Source organism: Filicampus tigris, chromosome 8, assembly GCF_054856515.1.
Source record: "Filicampus tigris isolate MCC_2025a chromosome 8, RoL_Ftig_1.0, whole genome shotgun sequence".
NCBI classification, from domain to species: domain Eukaryota; kingdom Metazoa; phylum Chordata; class Actinopteri; order Syngnathiformes; family Syngnathidae; genus Filicampus; species Filicampus tigris.
The window spans coordinates 5,521,106-5,544,822 of NC_141224.1; the positions used below are offsets into that span (position 1 = coordinate 5,521,106).

Sequence of the window (23,717 nt, forward strand, 5' to 3'; positions counted from 1 at the left end):
TAAATCAGGTCAGATTCCATTTGAACTAACACATGTTGCAGGATTTTTATTCAGCTTTTATTCAATTGTTGCTGCATTGTAAAAGAGCCATGCATGCGTGGAAATGTGTGGAATACTAATTATATATATATATATATATATATATATATATATATATATATATATATATATATATATATATAAAAAAACCTGGCCCTTAGGTTTTGTATCCACTGACTGTACCTAAAACATCTGAAAAGCATAACATTGTCTGGGTCGTAGTCCAAAGTGAAGGGTCGTAGTCCAAAGTGAAGAGTTTGGAAGTTATTTTGTGTATGAAGGATGACTGAAAATGTGAGGGTCGGGGGGACGGGGACGTCCGTAGTATGTCGGCAAAAGAGCCAAGAGTCCACCGGCCAGCCTCGCTGCTGCTACCCGGAAACATTAGGTGGGCCGGAAAGGACCGATGTTTGGGGAGCACACGTCACTCACTTTTTTTTTTAACCCCAAAATAATTAGCGACCACCACCATTCCAACATTTTCCTCCGACTAAGTTCCTTCCTTGCTCCCCGTCGAGGCTCGAGTGAGATGCGGAAGGTCGACGGCGTTATCAGTCGGTAATTGTTTTCCGTGCGGAGGGAGACAGACAGGCAGGTTGCCAAGCGGGCGGCCGGACTCGCTTTAGCCTTTTGGTTCGGCGTTGCTGAAAATGGCCCCGGCTAAGCACTGGAAAACAGCACGCAGCAATGGAAGCAAGTGCTAGCTGCTAACTCGCAGCTAATTGCTATTCGGCTCGAAGAAGAAGGCGTGACAGGCCGCATCCGTAGTTCACTCTCTCCACGCCCAGGTAAATATATTTTATGTCCGAATAAACTATTCCGGGTGGAAGAAACTACTGTTTGCATCCCAAGTATAGCCTGCTTATGTTTTATATCGATGTTTGGAAGATGGCTAACGTTAGCATGGTGCAGTTCCTCCCCCCACTAGACGGAGATAGAGCAGCTCCACTTTATCGGCCCAGTTTAAATGATCTAACCTGGTTGATTTGTACAGTTTGGATATATTGTTTCCCTCCACTTTTTTCTATTGCTTAATATAGGCGCCTTCCTCGTAGTGGCTAGTTATTAGTTTGCGTGTTTTAACCCGCCTCCAATGTTTACACTGTGCTGTGAGGGCGATGCTAATGTGTGCGCTTCTTTTCGTCGCTTTTTTTTTTTTTTTTTGCAGCAGCAGCAGCAGGATTGATGCTTTACCGAAAATGCGAATCGGCCCAAACTGCGATAAAATAACTCCCTCGTTCATCACTTGGGGGATCGTGTTGTGCAAAAGCTCCTTAGGATCGATTGGAAGAAACGGTAAGAAGTGAAGAGGTGAGCAAAAAACACGACGTACAAAGTGAGACATTGGAGTGCAGCCAGATTGCTGTTTTTTTTAACACGTGTTTACAAATGCAACACACGGAAAGGAACACGTTAAAACTACTTTGCATTGATTTGACCATGATTTTATTTAAAACTTTCCACATCATACTACCAGTTAAATTCCCCATTTGTAACTTAAATGAAGAAAACATCGGCATTGCTTTGTTTACATTTGTCTTGAGATGATAGTCATCCCTGAGGGAATTAAAAAATGCTACAGCTGCAATATTTATACATGCACTCGTATTAATAATTAGGAATCATCCAGTAAGGTGAAAGAGATAAAAAGAGTACAATGAATGCGAATTCAGAGAGACAAACATATGGATTATGTGAAAAAAATGTCCACACGTGAATATGCATAATATTCATTGCAGTATAGTTAGCCTGATAGAATATTTGCCAAAGTCATATTTTATTGTTGTTGTTGCTGTTTTTTTTTTAAATAAGAAAAAAACTACAACAAAATCAACAAACAAGAGCCCAATTGCCCTCTTTGCATATTACCTAGACCTGGATGAATGAAAATCTACACAGACACATTTTTTAGCAAGCACACTATACTGTGAGAGTAATTAAAAAAAAAATTTGAAATGAAAGATTGAAGCTTATATCCAGATAGTCAGCTGTGCGCAATATGGAGCACCCCTAGCTCTAAACAAATTTCCATTGTGCAAATGTATTAAGGTCTAGTACTTGTACCCAACATGAATGAAGTCTGTGTTAATGTTTTGGCCGGCCCCACATGAGAAGTGACTCAAGCAATCAGGAATGGATGAAAATGAGTTACAATTGTTTACAGGCATTTTGACTGACATTTACTATGATGAAATGCGTCTTTAATGCGTGTTTCATCTGTGCAGTAGTATTGCTCTCATTGAATTTTCATAATAGAATAATAAGTCAACTTTGTCATCTGCGCATGCGATCACTGTACGGTAATAAAACTATAAAAGCCATGAAAGGTTGGTATAAAGGTAATAAAGGTAATCCCCACTACTTTGCTGTTCCTACTGTAGTAAATCACTACACTGTAAACTACTGTAGTAGGTGCCATTGTGATTATCAAGAGAGGTAACAAAGGTAGAAAGATGGAGCACAAAGGTCCCTTTTTGGTGGTGTAGAGTTTATATGTAGATGAATAATGGTCGGTGTATATAAAAAGTCTGCACACCACTAATCAAATGCCAGGTTTTAGTGGTTCAAAAAATAAGACCAAGATAAATAAACTACTGTTAATTTGACCCATAACATGTACAGTTCAAGTGAATTACACAAAAAAAAAAACATTTTCAAGAGGGGTGCTAAAAATAAACAGCTGGAATCATGGGCTTGCAAAATTGTGGAGACCCTCGGATCACTACCACGCGGTCGTGTTCAAAATTAACCAAGCACATTTATACTCATGTTAAATGGGACTGAGTGCACACCTACCACAATTTCGACTTCAGCTTTCCAGAAGTCTTTCCTTAACATTTCTTTTGCTTTTTTTTAACAAAAGCCTGAGGGTGTTGTGCTAAATCCGACAGCTAGTTTGAACACATTTTCCCCACATGTTTGGTTGTAGTCCAGTGAAACCAAGGTTGAACTATTTGGCCATTTTCCAAAAGGTATATTTGCCACAAATATAACACTGCTCATCACTGAAAGAACACTGAAGCATGTTGGTGGCTTCATTAGGTTTTGGGGCTATTTTTCTTCATTTGGAAATTGGGCATTAGACACGGTGGAATGCATTCTAGACAACACTCTACCAAATAGCAGTCAGTTTTAGCACAAAACCTATAGGAAAGAAAACATATCAGGAAAAGCTTACTAGAACATCTGAACTTTACTTGGGGCTAATCAGAGGCTCTTTGAATGGCAGTAGGTGTCAGCTGAGTCATTTAACTTGACTTTGAATGTGAATAGAAAAATAGTCAACACAGCCACGTCATCGGTTGTAAGAGCGTTTGCACGCTTTTGCAACCACGTTAATTCGCTTATTTTTATTTCCCCTCTTAAAGATTTTTTTTTTTTTTTTTTTCATTTGAGTGGTACAGGTTTTCGGTCGCACTGGTGGAAAAAGGTTTTGGGGAAAATTGATTTAAGATAAGATAAGATAAGATAAGAATGCCTTTATTGATCCCACAGTGGGGAAATTTTCGTTGTTACAGTAGCAAAGATATAGGTCACACAGGGGCGGCGGCATAATGTGGCCATTAATGTATAACATTGACGGCAAACATTTAGAATCAAACCTATGTAGATATACGCAGTAACATGTGTATATACACATGTGTATACACACCAACCTACATCTACATAAAAAATATGAGGAACACTCATTTCGGCCTGTACATAGTACAGAGGAAAAAAATACTCTAAGTGACAGTGCTGCAGTGCTGTAGTGAAATGTAAGGAACAGCATTGGATAAAAATAAAACTAGACTAACAGTAGTGGGGAATGTTGAGTATTGCACGGTATTACAGTAGTGGGGAATATTGGGTATTGCACGATACGAGCTCAAAAATTTAGTTTAATCTCACAGTTTTTTTAGATCACAAAAACCTGGCATTTGAACAGTGGTGTGTTGACTTTTTATACCCACTGTATATACACCCACTGACCACAACATTATGACACTTGCACAGTCTAAGCCAGTCTTTCCCCAACCTATATTGAGCCAAGGCACCCATTTTACAGCATGAAAACCTCATGACACACCCCCAAACAAAAAGGTCACAAATGGTATGAACACCGAACTAATGAGCTTGTTTCAATTTCCTCACAAATTCGCAGACTCGGTGTGAAGTCTTGGCCCTGTTTGATTGAACACAATATTTGCTGGAAGCCGTATGAGCGGCAACGCGGGGATACACGGGTTTGTTGGACTTTCTGCCGCCTGGTGGAAGAGCGTTTGATTGTTCTGCCGTTCACTATATGTTCTTGGCATTGATCAATGAGCAAAGATGTCTTTGTGATTAGTAAATAAATATGGGGAAAAATTAAGTGGAATTGGCTAATTTCCCACATTTGCCACAACACCTTGGTTGGTAATTACTGATCTTAACGGAGATGATACAAGAATAATTGTTCGCCTTTACAAAGATGAATATGCTCAATTTTGATTGGCTGACTCATGGTGGAATGATATGAATAATGTATTTTTTTTTCTTTTTTATGAACATGTTCAATTAATACGGCTGACACTCAATTAAAATTAAGCATCGTTGTCCTTGTAAAGGCCTAATTTGTCACATAGTGCTTGTACTGGATCGTATTAGATTTCGCAAGTTGTCATAATGAAATTGTTTGGCGTATGTCCCTGGTATTTTTTTTTTTTTTCTTATCTCTCACTAATCAAAGTGAGGCATTTGAACATTTAGCATCAGTGTGCTCCAATCCAGCAGAACCACTTCAGGGTAAGTTGTTGTAAAATCTCAAATGTTCATTATGATTACTCATCTGAAGTGGCTAAAGAAGTATATATTACAAAAAAAAAAAAAAAACTTCAAAAAAGTAAAAAAAAAAAGCCCCCAAATGATGTGTTTTGTATTAAAGTAACCCTTTTCTAAGTATGAATTACGATGTTGATACTTTGTTGACTTAAATCTGCCCTACTTCCTCAAATAATTGAAAAATGGATTGGGAAAAATAAATCAGTTTCTTTGGTTTTTAAAATATACATAAACTGTTGAATAATCAAACAATCAAGCCCCCGGCTACTACAGGAGGAAGTCCCGAACTATGACCACCGGTTAAAGTTGTCAAGTTACAGCATAAAAAAAAGCATAAGCGAAGAAATAGCTTTCTCAAATTGGTGTTCTTAAAATGTGGGTCAGTGATGGAAGATATGACTTCCTTCTGTGACATGTATTTTTCTTTAACTTTGTGTTTTTTTCAGCGTCAGGGTCTTCTTGGCTGAACACAGATGAGGATTCTCACTTAGATCAAGGGAAATGTCAATGCACTAACTCGCAAAGGAAACAAGAGGAAGCCAATTGAACTGCTTTGCTCTAAGTTATTCTAAGCAATTTTGAAATTAGACGGAACGCTTTTTTAATTTTTTTTTTTTTAATGCTTTTGAGTTTCCCAGCTACTCCACTGCTTTTGGAAGTAAATTGAGAGCAGTGGATGATCGCGAGTACCAACAGCTGATTTTGTGCAGTCCAGATAAGAAACTTTTAACTGACATTCAAGTGTTTCTGGACAAAACATTTCCACAGAAGCATCTTTTAGGCTTTGGGTTTTTTTTTTTTTTGTTGGTATCTCACTACTCTGTCTTGGGACTCTTGTTGCTGCTCCTAGCACTGGAGGTTCGGCATTGCACCCCCCATGTGCATGTGAGTGGGAAATGTTCCAGTTCGGAAAGTACAATTTGGACATTATAGAGATGTTAAGTGGGCACCAGGCCCACCAGTTTAAAGGCCTTGGTTTAGACCGACAACTGCAGCATCAGCAGCAAGTGCAACTCCACCAGCACCAACTACAGCAGCAGCAGCAGCAGCAGCAAGCTGAGTCGTCTGGAGCTCTTCTGTCTGGACTTGGCTTGGGCCCCCTGCAGGGGTCAAGAGGTAACGCCTTTTCTGATTCTGCCTCCATTTTTGCCAAGATGAGTGCCCCTCCTCCCCCACCTTTACAACAGCAGCCTTCCTCGTCTCAGAGCTCGCGCTCAAAGTCAAGCAAGATGAGCAGCAGCAGCAGCAGCTCAAACCATTCTTCAGGCTACCCACAGTTCCTGCGCTCTTTCCACCCGACTGAGGCAGCACTAGCGCAGGAGCAGTTACACCCAGGCGTAGGTCGCTTTGAGCACTTTGCCGGAGGAAGTAGCAGTAGTGTGAGTGCTGGGGGATTAGGAGGATTAGTAACATCCGCACCTCCACCCCCACCTCCTCTGCATCCCGGCCTCTCTGTCCCCCAAGCATCATCTGGCCCCTCCTCGTCCTCCCCTTCCCCTTCGACCTCTGCGGCCACCGCTAACAACCCTTCTAGCAGCAGTGCAGTCAGCTCATTGGGACACCAGTTAGTTGGGGCCCAGTCTGATGCACGGAGCCTTCACCAACAGTTTAGTTGCATGCTAGCTGCTAATCAGTACTTCCTTTCCGGGGTGCCCGCTAACGCTAGCTTAGAGCAGTTTCTTGTTCAACAGGGTAGTCATAACCATTTAGGGATTGGTTTGAGTCAAACCGGCGGGGAGCCTAGTAGTGGCCTGGCTCCGCCCCCCGCGCTGCATTCCTCTCACCCGCATAGCCACCCCGCCTCTCAATCACAGCAGGCTCCGCAGCAGGCCCCCCAGCAGCAACAGCTTCCGCCTCACACCCTGTCTCATCCTCACTCTCATTCTCATCCTCACCACCCGCTCCACCCCGCTACCCAGCCCTCGTCGCTGGGCGGCTTTGACTTTCAAGGCATCCCCGTCCTCTCATCAAATCAGATAGCTTCACTGATGCAGCAGGAAGCGGGTTTGCCGCTTCCCTTGCCACTTCATTTGTCCTTGTCTAAGGACGACGGTAAAGTGGAAAGCACAGGTAGTGGAACCGGCGGCGGCGGTGGTGGTAGTAGTAGTAGTAGCGGTAGCACCAGTAGCAGTAGGAGGAAGAAGGCGATGGCTGGCTATTTGCCCCAGCGAAAATCAGAAAGCACTAGTAATGGCCCCAGCAGCCACAGTAATCCTAGCAGTAGTAGTAGCAATGGAGCACATAGTCACAGTCAGCCCCCGGCCTTAATCGGGAGTGGGGTTGGCTTGTCAAATATAGGCGGAGACCCGTCATCCCTGCTTGCTTCGTCATCTTCATCCTCATCAGTAGTTTCTTCTTCCTCCTCCTCTGCTCCCTCTTCCTCTGCTGCCTCAGTCCTGGTCACTAACGAGTCTCACCTTTCTAAATCGAATAACTTGAGCTCAATACAAGCGAACGCCACCGAGTCTGATACCGAGTCAATTTATAGCTGTGGAGAGTGTGGCAAAAGCTTCCCTCACCTTTCGAGCCTTCGCAGGCATATGCGTATGCATGAGCCAACCGCAGCTGGCACTAGCAAATCGACCACTACGGGCCCAAATCCTGTTCACATTAAAAGTCAGTCAGACCCGACCCTCCCCCATTCGACCCAAGAACCCCCCCAGCCCTTGTCCAATTGTTGCCCTAGCCCAGACAAAATATTTCATTGCCCCGATTGTGGCAAAGGCTTTAAGAAAAAAGGACACCTCCTGCAACACGGTGTCCTGCACTCTTCGGCCCGCCCATATGGCTGCTCCACCTGCTCTCGGGCCTTTAATCGTAGAGAGTCACTGACACGGCACGAGAAGATACATGAGGAAAAGCCATTCCGGTGTCCTGCCTGTGGTCGTGCCTTCCGCGAGAGCACCTCTCTCCTCAACCACGCTGCCTCAGGCACCTGCGGCAAGCCAGGTAGGGGACCCAAACCACGAGGCAGCAAGACAGGAAGCGATGGCGAGGACAGAATAGGGGGAGGGAGTGGAGGAGGTCATGGAGGAGGGGGAACTTATCCGAGCAATAGGGGGGTCATTTATGGGAAAACTGAGGAAAAGGAGGGTGTAATCATTGTTGGGGAAGGAGATCAAAAATCAGGGCTAGGATGTGATCTGTTTCGGTCTGCAAGGGGAGGGAATTCAAATGACAGGGACAGAACAGATGGTAAATACCCCACTGACTACTCTCGGAATCGTTACACAGGCTACCATGAAGACCACCGTTCTCAAGGTAATCCGTCTCCATGCTACTCCGGCGCATCCCCCTGTGGAAGTGGGATGGCCGGCCCAGCTCTGAGAAAGGCACCCCTGGCCCCAACACTGCATCCGCACTCTCAGAGCCACAACCAGCACCATCATCCGCAGCAGCAGCCCCACCTGCCCCTCTCCTCGCTACTAGATGACTCAGAGGATGATGTCACTAGCTCCGTCAATAATGCAATCTCTGCTATCACCGCAGCAACTGGAAATAGAGATGACAGGGGAGACATCATAGGAGGTCTACTCGGTGGTCTTGGTCTCGGCCCTCTGGGTTCGCCGTCAACATCCGGCATGGAGAAGAATTTCCGAGGCGGTGGTGGCAACCAGGAGGCGTTGAGCAACAATCCGCAGAATCCCGCCGCTAAACCCAAACGTCCCCGCAAACCCAGAGCCAAGAAAGATCCATCAGGCGACGGGCAGCCCCCTAAACGTAGGCAGTACACTCCGCGAATGGGAACCAGCGGGCTCCCACGCACTCACCTCTGCAGTGTCTGCGGCAAGGGTTTTGCACGTCGCGAGACTCTACGCAGGCACGACCGCATACACACCGGAGAAAAGCCTCATCACTGCACAGTGTGTGGAAAGTATTTTCGGGAGGCTTTCCACCTTAGCAAGCACCAAACCGTTCACTCTGGGGCTAAGAATTACAAATGCAGCATCTGTGGCAAGGAGTTTGGTTACTCCCAGAGTCTCAGGAGGCATAGCAAGCTCCACCAGAAAGGGGAGATTGAAGAGGTCCCCACAACACCAGCTCCGGAGAACATGAACAGCTTTAATCCCAACCCTCAGTGCGGTGTGACCCAAGACGGGAGCCAGAACCAAGTACCGAGCACCTCCTCCTATTACTCCTACCCTCAAGATGTCAAGCCTCATGATACCCAGCCACATTCACAGCCTCCGCCTCGTCTCTACACCTGCGCTATATGCTGGAAGTCGTTCCGCCACCACTTCCATCTGACCGCCCATCACCAGACGGTTCACGAAGGTGGGGGTGAAAAGCATTTTTGCTGCGAGGTGTGCGGAAAAGCCTTTGCTTACTCAAATAGCCTTACCCGACACAGGCAGTCCCAGCACGGGATCACCCGCAGTGAGCCGCCCAACCCCCAAGAAGGCAGCGGCGGGTCCGGAGACAACCGGGGAGGGAGCGATGTGAACCAGTCGACGTCGGAGAGCGAGGCCGCCACCAACGCTCTGCTGCAGATGGCCCCGTCTACCGACGGCCACGGGGCTGCGGGTCTTAACGTTGTCACTCACGGCCACCAACAGGCGCCGCCGCCGCCGCAGCCGCCAGCTGGTTACTCGCCCCTCTTTTATGATGCGACGGCAGCCCAGTCTTCAGCCTCCAGCGCCCAGTCTTACTCGCAGCCTCTGCCCCCCAATTCTACCATCATGCCCCCCCACCATCCCCACTCCCCAGCCGGGGTGAAAGGAGAGCACATATATCCGGCCGGATCCCGCAGCCGCACTCTACACACCACGGCCCCGTTCCAGCCCCTTACGGAACTGCCCTCCACCGAACATCACCATCTACATCATCATCATCATCACCCCCACCTCCATCCTCATCATCAGTCGGGTGCCCAGCCCCAGCAACACCTCGACTGCAGCAGCCAGTTGCCGCACGATGAGATCAGACGACACAAGAAGAAAAAAAAAAAGTCCGATAGGAGAGATTGGCAGGGAAATAAGTACGAATGCCAGGACGTCGTCCGATTTGACGGCGTCCCCAAGAAGAGAAAGATCAGTTGTACAGTAAGAGGGCAGTCAAACAAAAAGCAAGGCTCTCTACGCTTGACAATTAGGCGGGGAGAAGGATCTGGTGGCGGCGGGTATAAACTTGTCAACACCGGGGGCGTCAAAGTTCAGATCTTGTCATCCTTAAAAGTTCCCGTGAAGCGCTTTGGCTGTCCCATATGCCCCAGCTCAGTGTTTCCCCGCAAAGCGGGGCTGCTAGTCCACATGGCAATTAGACACCCACAAAAAGCCAAAACCACTCGAGAGCGACTCCAGTGCAGTGTATGTGGGAAGCAGTCTCAGAGGCCCATGGCAGCTTTTGTCCATCGGGCTTCTCACCGTGCCAGAGGGACCTTCTCCTGCCAGCGCTGCTGCGCTCGCTTCTGGAACGCTGTACTCCTCCAAAGGCACAAGGGTTCCTGCAGCCCCGTGGCTAAAGGAGCGCGGCAAGGCGAGGCCAAGAAGCCAGCGCTATTAAAGAGACCAGCAGAAAGACAGACCCGAGATGGTCAGGGTGATATGCCGTACCATCTACTGGGATCGTATAGATACTGAGCGTCCTGGTACCCGACGTGACGACATGATGACAATAAAGGGACTCGGAAAAAGGAATAGTCGATTTTAGACTCTGCTGAGTTTAGGACTGAATGTGGTAACAACTACTGTAAAGCATCCTAATAAATCACCTGAAATGCTTCCAGATTCTTTTGGAATGTCTTTCAAAAAATGTGACTGTTTCCATAGGATCACTAACCCCTTAAGTGCATTGACACTATGCTTGGCAGACACTGTGCAGTCACTAGGCAAGTTTAGTTACCTGCACAAGTATCTCTCCTCATATTCTAACTAGCATCCTTGCTACACACCTTTTTGCTGTATGATGAACTGTGTCTCTGCTGTGTACTTTGTATGGTTCATGTAGCACCTCTGAAGATTTTTTTTTTTTTTTTTTTTTTTTAACATGTAAAGTGCTTTTATTAGCAGTAGGGACTTTGGGATTAAGACATTTGTTGATAGTTTGTCAGTGCATGTTTGTTCTCTGGTCAAGTTTTTTGCTGAGGTGATATGTGATGGCTTATTCAAGTATATCCCAGAAGTTTGTAGTGTAAATTTGATATACAACCCTAGTGATTATAATCACGTATAGATAAAAAAAAAACAAAAAACATGTTGATGGTAATTAGCGTAAAGGGTCTCTCTCCTGCCAAAATGAAGAAACTTACAAAAAGCCTTGCTTTTTATGTTGGCTTCATTTATTTCAAATTTTTCGTAGCTTTTGTACCAAGGGATAGAACATAAGGTAAACAAGTGAACTATAACACGTTTGTCTCATGTTATTTGTATGCTCTTTTTAGCAGTGATTATTTCTACAGTGCTTCACTTTGTGTTTAAGACAAGGACCTATTCTCCAAGCAAATATACTATTCCATGTATTTATGTATGTAACCATCTTCATACCAATCTTAGACTGAACCTCAACCTTTTTAGTGTGTGCTGAGTTGCAATCATAATCTTCCTGTCATGCTTGTTTTGTTTTCTTCTAAAGAAAGATGTTAATTTCCTCACATGAAATGTCCATGCCTGTTTCACACCTTGTTTTTTTTCTTCTAAAGAAAAAAAAATATAGTTTTAGTAAATTTCTATCACTTTATTTACTGAAAAGCCAGTAGTTGATTATATTTGAAATGAATAAACCTTGAGTGTAATAATTGGTGTTCCTTTCTTGATCAAAGCCGTACGGAGAATACAATACAGAAATTTCAACTAATACACTTCCTGATACCAGGCTTTATAAATAAACATTCAGCGATGTATTTGCACTCTTCCTGGTATTCAGATGTATTGGAGGCTGCATTTTTTTGTCAGCATCACAAAAGGTTCAGTTCGTTAATAATGGCAGTTTACGGAACGCGCTTCAGTATATAGAATACGGAATGACTATCTGTGAAATAGATTTGGGCTCAATCCACCCACTGTCATTCTAACTCCACTAGGTGTCAGTAAATCACATAGGACTACGGTTCCCATGCTCCAGTGTGACTTTGCCATCCAAGTCACATGGACTTGCACTGTGACAGGGGATAATGCTTTATGGCTGCGAATTCAGCCTGCGATTTTTCTCCCTTAAAACGGAACAGAGGGAGAATTTATACTTTAGCATCTCTCAGGAGATGTGACCAGTTGACCTATATTTATACCAAAACTCAAGACGATGGCAGTTTCTGACCAGTGGACTACACCAATTGGGGAATGCTCAAAAATGTACACCGGCCTAAAAATCTTAACGATAGGAAATCTTAAACCAGAGAGTCCCAACCACTGTGCCTCGGCCCATTACTGTATGTAAGAGATCATCAGGTGTGCTTCTGGAAATTATCTTATTTCTCATTATTGGTCTGAAGGTTAATTAACTATAGCTACACCAGGGACTATTAAGTGACAGACGGAGCAATTAAATACACTTTCCGTTTGGCAGGAGGTACATAACCTGTGTAGTTAATTTTTTTTCTCCTTCCCCCATATTAAGCCTCAATTAGGTTACATTTAATGAGCGGAGATGGCATAGGAAAATGAACTGCTTAGGGTCCACTGGCCACAAAGACCCCTACCCCCTCTAAAAAATAAGATTCGTTTACATCATAACACTTGTATGTGTTCTAGTTGAGCCGAGGTAAGCCACAATTCTTTCTTCTGCTTGGGGTCCCATACAGGCTTGGGCTAGCACTGATCCTGATAAAGTATTTAAGGTCATGCTGAAGGGTTTGAAATCCAGACAAGGTGTAATTGACTTGTAAAATCAAGCCTATATAGACGTCTAAAGGTGTGCCACCTGGATTAGTTCTCAGTTTACTTCGTTTTAATGAACAGTGCCAGCCTGAGGCATAAGCAAGCTGCTTGGGGCCCCACAAATAGTATGAGGATTTCCTGTAACCACATTGTAATAAGCAGTGTGTTTTGAAGACCAGAATACAAGACTGGATAAGAAAAAAAAAACATTTTAAAAAGTACAACTAGCAGTATTTGAAAAGGAGTTTGAAGAAGTAAAACGTATCCCTCCCCCGATGTTATGTTTCTTCTGAAACGTTAAATGAATTTAAGGTAATCAATATCTGATGTACAAAGTGTAGTAACACGTGGTAGAAGTCATGCGAAGGTGACTCAGCGATAGTGGGAGGGACCCCCCAAATCAAAGTCAGGGCCCCAAGGCTCGGGGCTTGTCCTCATGACAAAGTCTGAATGTTAGACACAAGTTCACGTTAAAAATGTTTTAGATTTAATATTCAAATCCTGATATGATTTGAAAATCAAGCATGAATCTGTGTCTAATCGACCACCTCCTGCACTAGCTCACATCGTGGTTAAATGTAAGGAATAATAAGTCACGTGTGTGCTCACGCTTATAAATGATTCACCCGCCAACGGTGTCTCAGAGCTCTGTCAACTGTTTACTTGTCAACTCGAGCACATCCGTCTGTGGGCCGTGCACAGTTGGATTCCTGTGGCGCGCTGTTTTGCATGTGCTCGGGTACAGTGGAGCGAGCTGGGCCGCCCTCGTGCCGTTTTTTCATCCTTCCAACTCGCTCTCACGCGGCACTAGCATGCACGGAGGGAATCCGAGTGGGCGGGACTGGCCGACCTACTTCTGGCCAATGGGGGAGCTCGGAGACGGCGAGCTCCCAGCCAATCAGAGCGACAGCCGCGAGCGGACAAGCTTGTCTCCGCGTGCTCGGTACACGTGAGCCGTGGCGCTTTTGTACAGTACAGCGGGAGGCAACGTGGGAAAAAAATCTGCACACTCACGTTTTCATTGGATTACTATTGAGGAGGGAACCCTAAAAGACACGCTATAACCTTACTACTCAGGCAATATAGGAACGTAAACATGGCGAGTTGACAGCTATTCGTACGCTCAACTCTCCTTAACGGACCGGTCAAGTTAGCTGGTCACGTTAGCGCGTATGCTAACTCTGGCAGTGTTATTTCCGCGAAGTAAACAAACAAGAACAAGTGACAGCAGCCGTCTCTCCTCGAGGTGTGGCACGAGAGTGGGCGTTGCTCATAAATAATGGCGCAAGCTCGGAGGGGATCAGTCAAGAGTTTTGGCCAACCCTCTCCGGGCTTATTCGGCGACGTTTGACGTCACGTGAGCCGCCCGTGTCCGTTCCATCTGAGCTCGAAGAGGAGGACGTCGGCTTCCCACACACACACACACAACACAACACACACCACCGTGCCCGTGACTGGAGCCATCGGGTGCAAATGAGAACGAGTACAGACAGAGAAGGAGGAAACGACCCCTCCCGACACCCACTCCCACCACCATTCGGTCCCTCCTCCCACTTCCACGCGACGGGCAAGTGAGCGCGAGCCCAGAGAGGAGAAACATCAACTTGTCATTTGAACAACATCGACACTCGTCGATTTCTCATCTATTTTTTTCCTCCTCCTCAACACATCGATCCACACTTTCTTTTGGAGACTTTTCAACAAGATCCATTGCTCCATTTTTCAAACAACTGGATATCATTTTCCATTTTTCTATTGCAATTTTACGTATTGCATTTTTTTCCCTACACCACTAAATTTGGCGAGATTTTCCACTCAGCTGATCCTCCCACACTGCACTGAGAATAACAACTTGGACACCCCCCCCCTCCCCCCGAGGAATACAATGGAATACTTCGATGCTAACAGTCCTGCAAGGAGATAAAGGGAGGTTGCTTGTCATCTCATCGTAAAAGGTAATACAAGATGCATGTGCTGTTAATACTATACTCGATGTTATAATTCTTTACAGTGGTAGCAACTATAAACAACCCCCTCCTCTTCTCCCCTCTCTTTCTTCCCCCCCACCCCCTCTCCCCCCCCCCTGCATGTACAGTCATCCAAACTCTTATTGGTAGCTCCCTGTGGTCATCTCGCCTCGCCCCTTCCAAGTACAAACCCACCTCCACCTCACAGGTGTCTCTCCGTGATTCCCCCAAACCTCCCCACCCCCCCTCTCCTGTAAGGCCCAGGATGTCCAGGCAGCTCACACAGCTCCCCACCCCGGACCTGCCCGCAGGCGCCAGCCCACAATTTGGGAATTGCACCCAGCCGGCGGTTTCCCTCACCGGGGGGCACCTCAACTCCATGGCAGGACTCAAATCCCTCCTGCAGCATCCCATGAAAGGGGACCAGCGCTTGAGAAGTCCCTGTGATCTTAAAGGTGGGCACTTGTTTGTTATGTACCACGTGACCCTGCCTCCCAACAAATCAGTCACAGTTCCACCTGATGCTGCACTTTCAGAACAAATATGCATCATGAATCCATCATAATTCCAGCTAGATGCACCGACGCATACTATAATACCCCTGCCTTGGATTATAATCACTTGGCAATTATTATCCAGATTACATGTGTGTTTAAAGTCAAGGCTCACATGCATTCTGACCTCCTGCCATAGTGAGATGAGCTCATGAGCTTGTGTACTGAATATACGCCATGATAACTAACTGGTCCTGGCTCTCGTATTAATACTGCGATTCTGTTGCCATCTGCTCCATCTGTGAGTTGTGTGCTTGTGCGAGGTGGGGGTGGGGAGGGGGTGTGGGGTTGGTTTCTATGAAGGAGTTTGTCAAAAAGCGAATCTTAAGGAAACACTCTTAGAATTAGATGGGCAGTAGAAGCCACGTTTCCACTGAGTGATATGGTTCACTTGGATTCGGTTCTTTATGGTGCGATCAATAGAATAATAGATACAATAGTGTACCTTTCCAATTTAGATATTGGAACCAATCAAGAACCAAAATGAACCAAACCGTTCTGAACCAAGCCACCGCTTAAAATTCCATTTCCGTCCCTCAAGATACAATTTAGTACACGCTAAAGGGCAAATTATTGGGATCCAAGGTGGCTCTTTCCTTTACAGCGTTGACAACAGGAACCAAAAAGAGTATCATACCAAACACGAACAGAACCAAAACATACTGCTCGGTCTAAACAGGCCTTAAGGCTCCATAGCGGTCCATCAAAATACAACCGAAAAGACCTTATAGGGCGAATTGAGGTGACTGTTAGCTTAGCAACGTTGACAACAGAAACCATTAAAACCGCACCAAAACATTCTGAGCCAAACTCCACTGCTTGGTAGAAATGAGACTTAAGGCTCCATATAAGTACCTCAAAATACAATTTCAAAGACCCCAAAAGGCTAATAGTTGGGTTCCAAGGTGACTGTTAGCTTAGCAACGTTGACAACAAGAACCATTAAAAGCGCACCAAACCATTCTAAGCCAAACTCCACTGCTTGGTAGAAATGAGACTTAAGGCTCCATATAAGTCCCTCAAAATACAATGTACAAGACCTCAAAAGGTTAATTGTTGGGCTCCAAGGTGACTGTTAGCTTAGCAACTTTGGCAATGGGAACCAAAAAAATCATACCAAAGTGAACCAACACATACTACTTGGGATAAGGGATAGTTGTAGGGCTCCAGTGTGACTCTTGGTACCTTGTACCAAAGAGTGTTCCCGAGTTGTAAAAGTCAATGGTAAAAAGCCAACACTTTGTAAGGCACCGCCCAAGTCCCAACATTATAAACCCCCCAATGGTACAAACGTAAGTTTAAAATTTAAAAGGCTCAATCCTAAAATTATTGATTCACATTATTCATGATCCAATAATAATTCAGCGCTCCTCTTTTTGTTGTTAGACAAAGAGCGATCAATGGACCTGGATGAAGACTCTATGGGAGTGTGCTCCATGAGGAACACGTCCGGAATAAGCGGCGGCGGCGGCGGCGGCAACGGCAACGGATGCAACGGCGGAAGTACCGGTGGCAATTTCAACCAGTTCCTGGGCCCTCTCTTGTGGGATCGCACCCTCCCGGCGGACGGCGGCCTCTTCCAGCTGCAGTACATGGACTTGGAGGAGTTTCTGACCGAAAACGGAATGGGCAGCATGCACAGCAACAACAGCTCCAGTTCGGCCCAGATCCCCTCTCAGAGCTCCCAGTCCGCAGTGCCCAACCAGAGCTCCCAGTGCCTACCGCCCCCATCCCCGCCTGGCTCTTCGTCCTCATCGCCCTCATCTTCGTCCTCCCCGTCCCTGCTCGGTTTGGAGGTGGCGCAGCCTCCGAGCCTGACCGGAGGAAACGACTGCCTTCACGGTGAGTTCACTGACACGACCGGAGAAGGCTCGAGAACACGGGCCCCTCGTTGCTGACAAATTGTCTCCTGAAATTGAAGCTCCTGCAGTTCACTTGAAATGCAAGTGGGGGCTACGCGATGCGTGAAATGTTCCCACAGGCTATTGAGGGAATATTAAAAGAAGATACCGCGGTGACAAAGCACTTTTCTGTCCCGTAGAATCAAAAGCGAAGGCCTAAGATACTGTCACGGGGCTTTTACAAGACCATAGAAATAGACTTGAGGATTGAAACAATGCCTGAAATTTCCCCCGGGGTTCAAATCTGCTCCCTTGAGCTCAGGGCAGCCGAGATATGTGCCATTCCAGCGAGCAAAACAGACCACGGGATTGAAATATTATGAGTCAGCTTTCAGTATTTTGCATGTGATCAATGTTCCCCGGTGTCAGAACACAATCAGCGTTCAACGCGGGCCAATTATTAATATTCACCGTCATGGGAGGCGAGCGAGGCCAAAAGCAGTTTCTGGAAACGAGACAGCGAGAGAGAGAGAGAGAGAGAGAGAGAGAGTGAGAAGCGCGTGGAGTGTTTATGATTGCGTGTCTTTAAATCTCTCCTCACTTCACACGCCACGGCCATGTGCACGCGTCGCTACACGTGCCGAGGCTGCCTGAGTCTGCTGGAGTGAGAGAACTAGAGGCGGGCCGGTACACATGGAGGAGGAGCCCGCACGGGGGAGGGACGCGCTGGGCTACAGCAAGACGACTGCTGCTGGAAACTCTGGACATCTGATCGCCGATGAATAATGCCAGCAAATATCGACGTGCAGGGGCACATAGTGAATAATTCACATTACCTTGAATTTTTTTTTTACTTTTATACCACACTCGTAGATAGTCCGCTACTTGAAATTCATCTGCCAGTTTTTAAGAGCAATATCATTTCATTTGATACGTCCTCATTATTATCATTCAATTTCTTCTCTGATTGGCTAGGGGAAGTCACGTGAGGCCTTTCGCCCGTCGCGCGGCATCCATTTTGTCACGTTACCAAATATGGTTCCTCGGCCTGTTCTGCGAGAGAGCCCAACCGTGTTAACGTCAAAGGGAATGATCAAATCTTAGCGAAGAACGCTGAAAGCTAACTCTTTACCTTCAAGGGTAAATTGGCTTATTCAAGCATGAAGCTGTACTGGAGTTTTAGCTGGGAAAGATGTTCCAGTTTGGAGGCCCGGGGATAGAGCCGCCACATTCCAGCGGAAGCCTCCAGCAGCAGGTGGCTGCACTGACTGCTTCGTGCTAGCAAGCGCAGCCCGGGAAAGGGAAAAAAAAAACAATGAAGGCGTGATGCATACCAAGGTTCTCGTGGGCGGTTGATAGTGGTAAACGTGTGACTTCCAACTTAATTGATGAATGCACACACATAAAGTGATCATCATTCCCTTACTGGTTAGGTTAGTCCGAAAACAGGCAAAAATGTTGATGATTGATTTTCCAAAGTAAAAACAGACCATTACAAATGTACTTGAAATGAAAACAAAGATAAAGAGTCTGCTTTCATGGAGGACTTCAGTAATCAGAGACTATTTCACGTTGAAAATCTGGAACTGGTTAAAGTCTCTAAAGCATGAATTGATTATCGAAGTATTTGATGTGATAATCGATTCATCGATTCACTGTTGCCCCTCTAGCTCGTACCTTAAATTTGGCTCGCTACACAATCGCAAAAACTGTAGGATCGTTGGGAGTTACTTACTTCGGACATGTACATCGGTTACACATGATTAAAATCTGTCAAACGAACATATCATTTGAATATTCTTCTGAGAAAAGAGAAAGAGGAAAATTACATCGACTTACCATCTTTTAATCATGTGCAACCGAAAGTGAAGTCCTTTTTTTCCCCCCCCAGTGTATCTGGGTCTTGATGTTTTTTCACCTTCAAGTTTTCGGGCCCTTGAGGACATGCCTCCGGCTATTTTGCTTGTCTTTTTGGTCACTCTGCAGGCATCGTTTGTGTTTTATCCCAGGCTAAAACACAAGTAGATTTTTAGAATTTTTCTTTTAGCAGCAACTAAATCCTTGCAATATTTTGAAAAATATATCAAATGTACGTTTATTATGATACAGTAAACCCCGACATAGTCAGCATTCACAAAGTCACATTAAATGTTTTATTTTTTCTGGTAGCCATCCTCCATTATCACTGTTTTTATGATCAGGCCCAAAGTATATGTAACAAATACTGCTTTGGCGCCAATTTGTGGTCATTACAAACCTTTTTGGAAAGGCGTCAATCACTTGCAGATTTAGTTTTTCCGTCGCTATGCCCTTAGAGGTGTTTGGTGGGCACCAGCGGGCCGCGTTTGGCCCTTGAGCCGCAGGCTTCCTCACCCCGCCTCCTTAAAACGCTATACACACTTGGCTTTTATTGTCATTGAAACAGTTAAATATTCATCTGAAACTCCATCGCAACCGGCTGCTTTTGCATGGACATACGGTCATCTCATTGGCCCGGTGTACCGCTGAGCGTGCCCCGTCAATACCCCAGCAATAGCGTCGCACCCCTGCCTAGCTAATATCGATTCCCGGCTCTATTTTGGCCGCACGTCCATAACGAATGCCCTCCACGTGTTGCGTGCGCTCGGGAGTGAGTGTGACTGGCTGCAGTGTGCTGAAGGTACATCGCACCTCCAAGTCGGCCGGAGGGTTAGGTAAAACCCTTTCTGTGGCCCCACTTGATCCAACTGGTTTGAATGGGAGGGGTAGCGCGTTACATAACATTTTCCACAGTTAGATCGCTGTGTTTGGAACTTGACAATAGTTTGATTGATTAAGTAGCAGTGATAGCAGTATTTCTTGTGTAATAGATTATTCGCGTTACAGATGGGTTATGGATGGTATGCAGTTAAAACAGCTGGAATGACATTTATGGCACATAGAAAGTTGCTCTGTAGTTCCCCCTGGTGGCCGCTTTTATGTAACACTGCATGTGTTTCCTATTCTTAATCTAGCCCAAGAACGTATTTTACGCAAGAAAAATCTGAACTAAAAAAAATGTCACTAAAAGTACAGAAAGTTGAATAATAATACCCCGGTTAATTGTACCTTTTGACCTGTTCTGCCTGCCACTATTGGCACAGACAAGTTGAGTAAAGATACATTAAACCCATAGGGCCCGATCGATATGGATTTTTGGATTTGGCAGAATAAAATTGCGATTGGTGATTAATCAGGCATTCAATTAAAAAAATATATAATTACCCCTTAGTGCAACGACAACATTTATTTTATTACAAAATTTGCCTTATAATGTGTTAGTGTGTTAGTTCAAAAAAAGATTTGGCCCAAAAAAATCGGCCGATTTTTGCCAATGTAAGATTAGCAAATATCTTTCCGTTAATCGGTTGGGCTCTTAGGTGCACATACGAGTTAATGATATCGTCTCCATTTCTGTGGGTAACAGAACTGACGTCCCGTCTCTTGTAATTGCAGGGAGCCAGACGAGTATGAACGACTCGTGCGAGTCACCATCCTCCTCGTCCTCCTCGCCGTCGTCCTCGTGCCCGCCCTTGCTGACGCCTACGAGCGGCGGGCCAGATGGGGTGGGAATTTTCGATATGGATCCGTCGGACATGGTTTTGTCCAACGGCCCCGGCCAGCAGAACTTTGACCCCAGGCAGACCTTCAGCGAAGAGGAGCTAAAGCCTCAGCCCATGGTGAAGAAGGCGCGCAAGATCCTGGTGCCTGATAACATGAAGGTGAGCAATGTGCACCATTGTGCTACACATGCACAAATACCATTTGAACCATATTAGAAATAGCTTCTTTTTTTTCCATTTAACGGTCAGATATCTCGGGTGGATATAACTGTGAGAATAGAAGAGTGCAAATTATTTATACTGTCGTTTCATTTTAAAATTTATTTTTTTTACCTGTGTTTGTTCTTCCCCCCATCTAATAATTTAATTTTTATTTGCATTTTAATTATTTTATTTCTTTGTAATTTAATTCGTCATTTTTATCATTTTATTTGATTTGGAATTTAAGTCTTTGACAAATGTAACCAATTCTGTTACTCTATTGATTAATTTAATGTGTTTTATTTTTTTGTAATTTAACTGTGTCGCTTCGTTTTACATTTGAATTTCCCTTACCGTTCTTTTTCATCAATCTATTCAATTTAATATATTTCACGTGTCAATTCATTACTTTATATTAAGTGCAATAGTTTTCTTGACTTAATTTGTTTGTTTTATTTCATATCTATTTGAAGTGTCGATTTAATATTTAATATAGTTTTTAAATTTAATTTGACATTGAATTGTTTTAATTCTATGTCTTTATTTTAGTTCATGCCTCTTTTTAACTCGGTATTTACTTTATATTTGTTTTTGTCATTTTAAATTGCTTTCGATTTAATGTATAAAATATGCTTTATCTTCTATTTTTCTCTGTCCGTCCATCCATCTCCCCTGCGCATCTTCTGTGCGGTGATCTCAGGACGAGAAATACTGGAGCAGGCGATACAAAAACAACGAAGCGGCAAAGCGCTCCCGGGACGCGCGGCGCCTCAAGGAGAACCAAATTTCTGTGCGCGCCGCCTACCTGGAGCGAGAGAATGCTGCCCTGCGACAGGAAGTGGCCGAGATGCGCAAGGAACTGGGCCGGTGCCGCAACATCCTGAGCAAATACGAGAACCGTCTGGCCGACCAGTGATGGAGGAGTAGGAAGACGACGAGTGAAATAAGCTGGATTCCTTTGGAAGACTTTGACATTTTTGGGGATGACAGGATGGACAAGTCTGGAATCATGATGATGATGACGACGATGATGATTTTGAATGTATCAGGAGGATGAGGACGAGGAAGGCGTGCGTACCGCAGCTCAGGTGTCTTGTTTTTGTCAAGCTCTTAAAAGTGACGGAGGGAGAGAATAATTTAACAGATGTGACTTTTAAGGGTTTTGCTATTGGAGAATTGTATATTTTTATAATACTTCAGAAAACAATTAGAAGGAGAGTAGAAATTTGGAGAATAATTTTGTATATTTTCTACATGACTAGAGATTTGGGGAACGCTATCTTACGTAACGAGGGTCAGCCATGGATGGGTATTTTCATTTTTTTTTCTTTGGACTTCTTGATTAATGTCGGGACGCTGCGGCGAGGGCGAGGACGTGTGTAACAATTGTAATATAGAGAGCAAAAATGATCTTCACGTGGTATAGTTCAACATTTTTTTGTGAATTTTACTTATGCAAGCAACGCAAGCACTTATGTTTTACTTTGATTTACCCCCCCCCCCCCCCTCGAGTCCCACCGCATCCTTTTTATGTTTTGGAGAGCCGAGCCGACACATTCGTGCATCTTTAAGGAAAAAATTAAAAATAGACAATCCTCTGTAATTATAATCTCCTTTACTACCCAGGCTAATTTTCAATCAGACTGGTACTTCACTGGTGAAAGTCATGATGCTGCTTCTACTTCTACTCCTTTCATTCCCATTTTATTTTATAACTGTAGTATGATCACATTTCCCTTTTTTTTTTTTTTTTTTTGTACCTCATTGGTACTGGACTTTAACACTAAAATTTAACTTTTTACTTTTAAAGCTTCATTTTTCCTTTAATAGGGCAAGTCAAAATGAGCGCAGGCTTTTAAACCAGCCAATCAGCAAACAAAGGTAATTCAAAATAAAAATATATGACATAGATTTTTGTTATAACTATTTTTACAATTCAGAATATTTTTTAAAAAGGCGTTTCTAAGGGGAAACATTTTTGCTATGTGCTCCAATCATTTTCTGGAGTTGAAATTGTCGTTCATTGGAAGGGCCTTTTGTTCATCTTCAGAAAGATACGTCTCAGATTTTAAGACAAGATTGCTTCTGTATTTCTTTAGTTGAATAATGCCCCTCCTTGACTTTGTACTGCATCCATAAAGCCCTCTGTACCAACATGTTCAATGCCACAATTGAGAGTGTGATTGTAATCCCTGTCATGAGTAATCACCAATACTGCTATTATTCTTCTTGTTATGATTATTATGAGGATTAGCCCTGTTATTGTTGTTGTTCTATATTAACGACTGTTTTTCTTCCTTTGGATGAAAATGATCCACCTTGATGCACCTTGATACAGTGTCTGACCATGCACCCCGAAAAAAAAAAAAAAAAGACTATGATCTTCTCACTCTTTGGTATCCCTCAACGTGGCCCACAGACACTTACTGCTTGAATGGATTTCACCATTGTGTCCCCCCCCCCCCCCCCCCAAAACATGCCTTTCTTTCCAGGACGAGCTCCTCACGAACCCGCTGGACTTTGCACGGCGTCGTCCTTTGGTCGTTTTTCTTTCAGCCTTTCTCACCTGCGTCAAGTGATTGTTCGCTCTCTCCCAACAGGACTGTTGTTGATATCCTCACAGATGTGCTTGATCAATCTTTAGAGTGACTCTAATTGAACTACATCTGCCCCCCCCCTCCTGTGACATCAGTGGGCTCAGCCGTGTCCGACCCACTATGTGCTGGTTCTTTGGATGTAGTTGAGATTTCCCCAGAATTACACCAATAAAAGATTATTCTCATTCACCAACTTTCTGTTTTTGCTGTTATTGTCATATACTGTATTAAAAGTTGCAACAGTTATAAAAAGGTAACATGAAGGAGGTAAAAAAAAAACATACAAAAATGACACTGTGCTATAAGTCACATTTTTGGCGTAT

The 23,717-nt window shown here is 44.6% G+C and overlaps 2 protein-coding genes across 9 annotated transcripts; both read left to right on the forward strand.

Moving 5' to 3' along the window:
* The first annotated feature begins 379 nt into the window (after positions 1-379).
* On the forward strand, positions 380-11,575 carry LOC147143180 (uncharacterized). Of its 7 annotated transcripts, XM_086038116.1 has the most exons (4): positions 387-827; positions 1,208-1,335; positions 5,289-5,958; positions 8,077-11,575. In XM_086038116.1, the coding sequence occupies exons 3-4, from the start codon at positions 5,739-5,741 to the stop codon at positions 10,419-10,421; spliced, it is 2,565 nt and encodes an 854-aa protein (XP_085894242.1). In that variant the 5' UTR covers positions 387-827; positions 1,208-1,335; positions 5,289-5,738; the 3' UTR covers positions 10,422-11,575. The 7 variants fall into 7 exon arrangements, with proteins under 7 accessions (XP_085894239.1, XP_085894235.1, XP_085894236.1 ...); XM_086038113.1 differs by having other exon boundaries at positions 380-827; positions 1,208-1,350; positions 5,289-11,575; XM_086038109.1 differs by having other exon boundaries at positions 380-827; positions 5,289-11,575.
* Positions 11,576-13,617: 2,042 nt separating this feature from the next.
* Positions 13,618-23,587, forward strand: dbpb (D site albumin promoter binding protein b). Of its 2 annotated transcripts, none has more exons than XM_086039141.1 (5): positions 13,618-14,608; positions 14,749-15,075; positions 16,561-17,016; positions 20,490-20,755; positions 21,498-23,587. In XM_086039141.1, exons 2-5 carry the CDS (start codon positions 14,886-14,888, stop codon positions 21,711-21,713), a joined length of 1,128 nt encoding a protein of 375 aa, XP_085895267.1. In that variant the 5' UTR covers positions 13,618-14,608; positions 14,749-14,885; the 3' UTR covers positions 21,714-23,587. The 2 variants fall into 2 exon arrangements, with proteins under 2 accessions (XP_085895267.1, XP_085895268.1); XM_086039142.1 differs by having other exon boundaries at positions 14,879-15,075.
* The last annotated feature ends 130 nt before the right edge of the window (positions 23,588-23,717 follow it).

What these genes read in the sequence shown, in the direction of transcription:
- LOC147143180 (XM_086038111.1), top strand. Translation starts at nt 5,739, where the DNA reads ATGTTCCAGTTCGGAAAGTACAATTTGGACATTATAGAGATGTTAAGT.
- dbpb (XM_086039141.1), top strand. Translation starts at nt 14,886, where the DNA reads ATGTCCAGGCAGCTCACACAGCTCCCCACCCCGGACCTGCCCGCAGGC. An exon ending in AAGTCCCTGTGATCTTAAAG is followed by an intron (nt 15,076 to 16,560) that starts GTGGGCACTTGT and finishes TTTTGTTGTTAG; the next exon opens with ACAAAGAGCGATCAATGGAC. An exon ending in TGGTGCCTGATAACATGAAG is followed by an intron (nt 20,756 to 21,497) that starts GTGAGCAATGTG and finishes CGGTGATCTCAG; the next exon opens with GACGAGAAATACTGGAGCAG.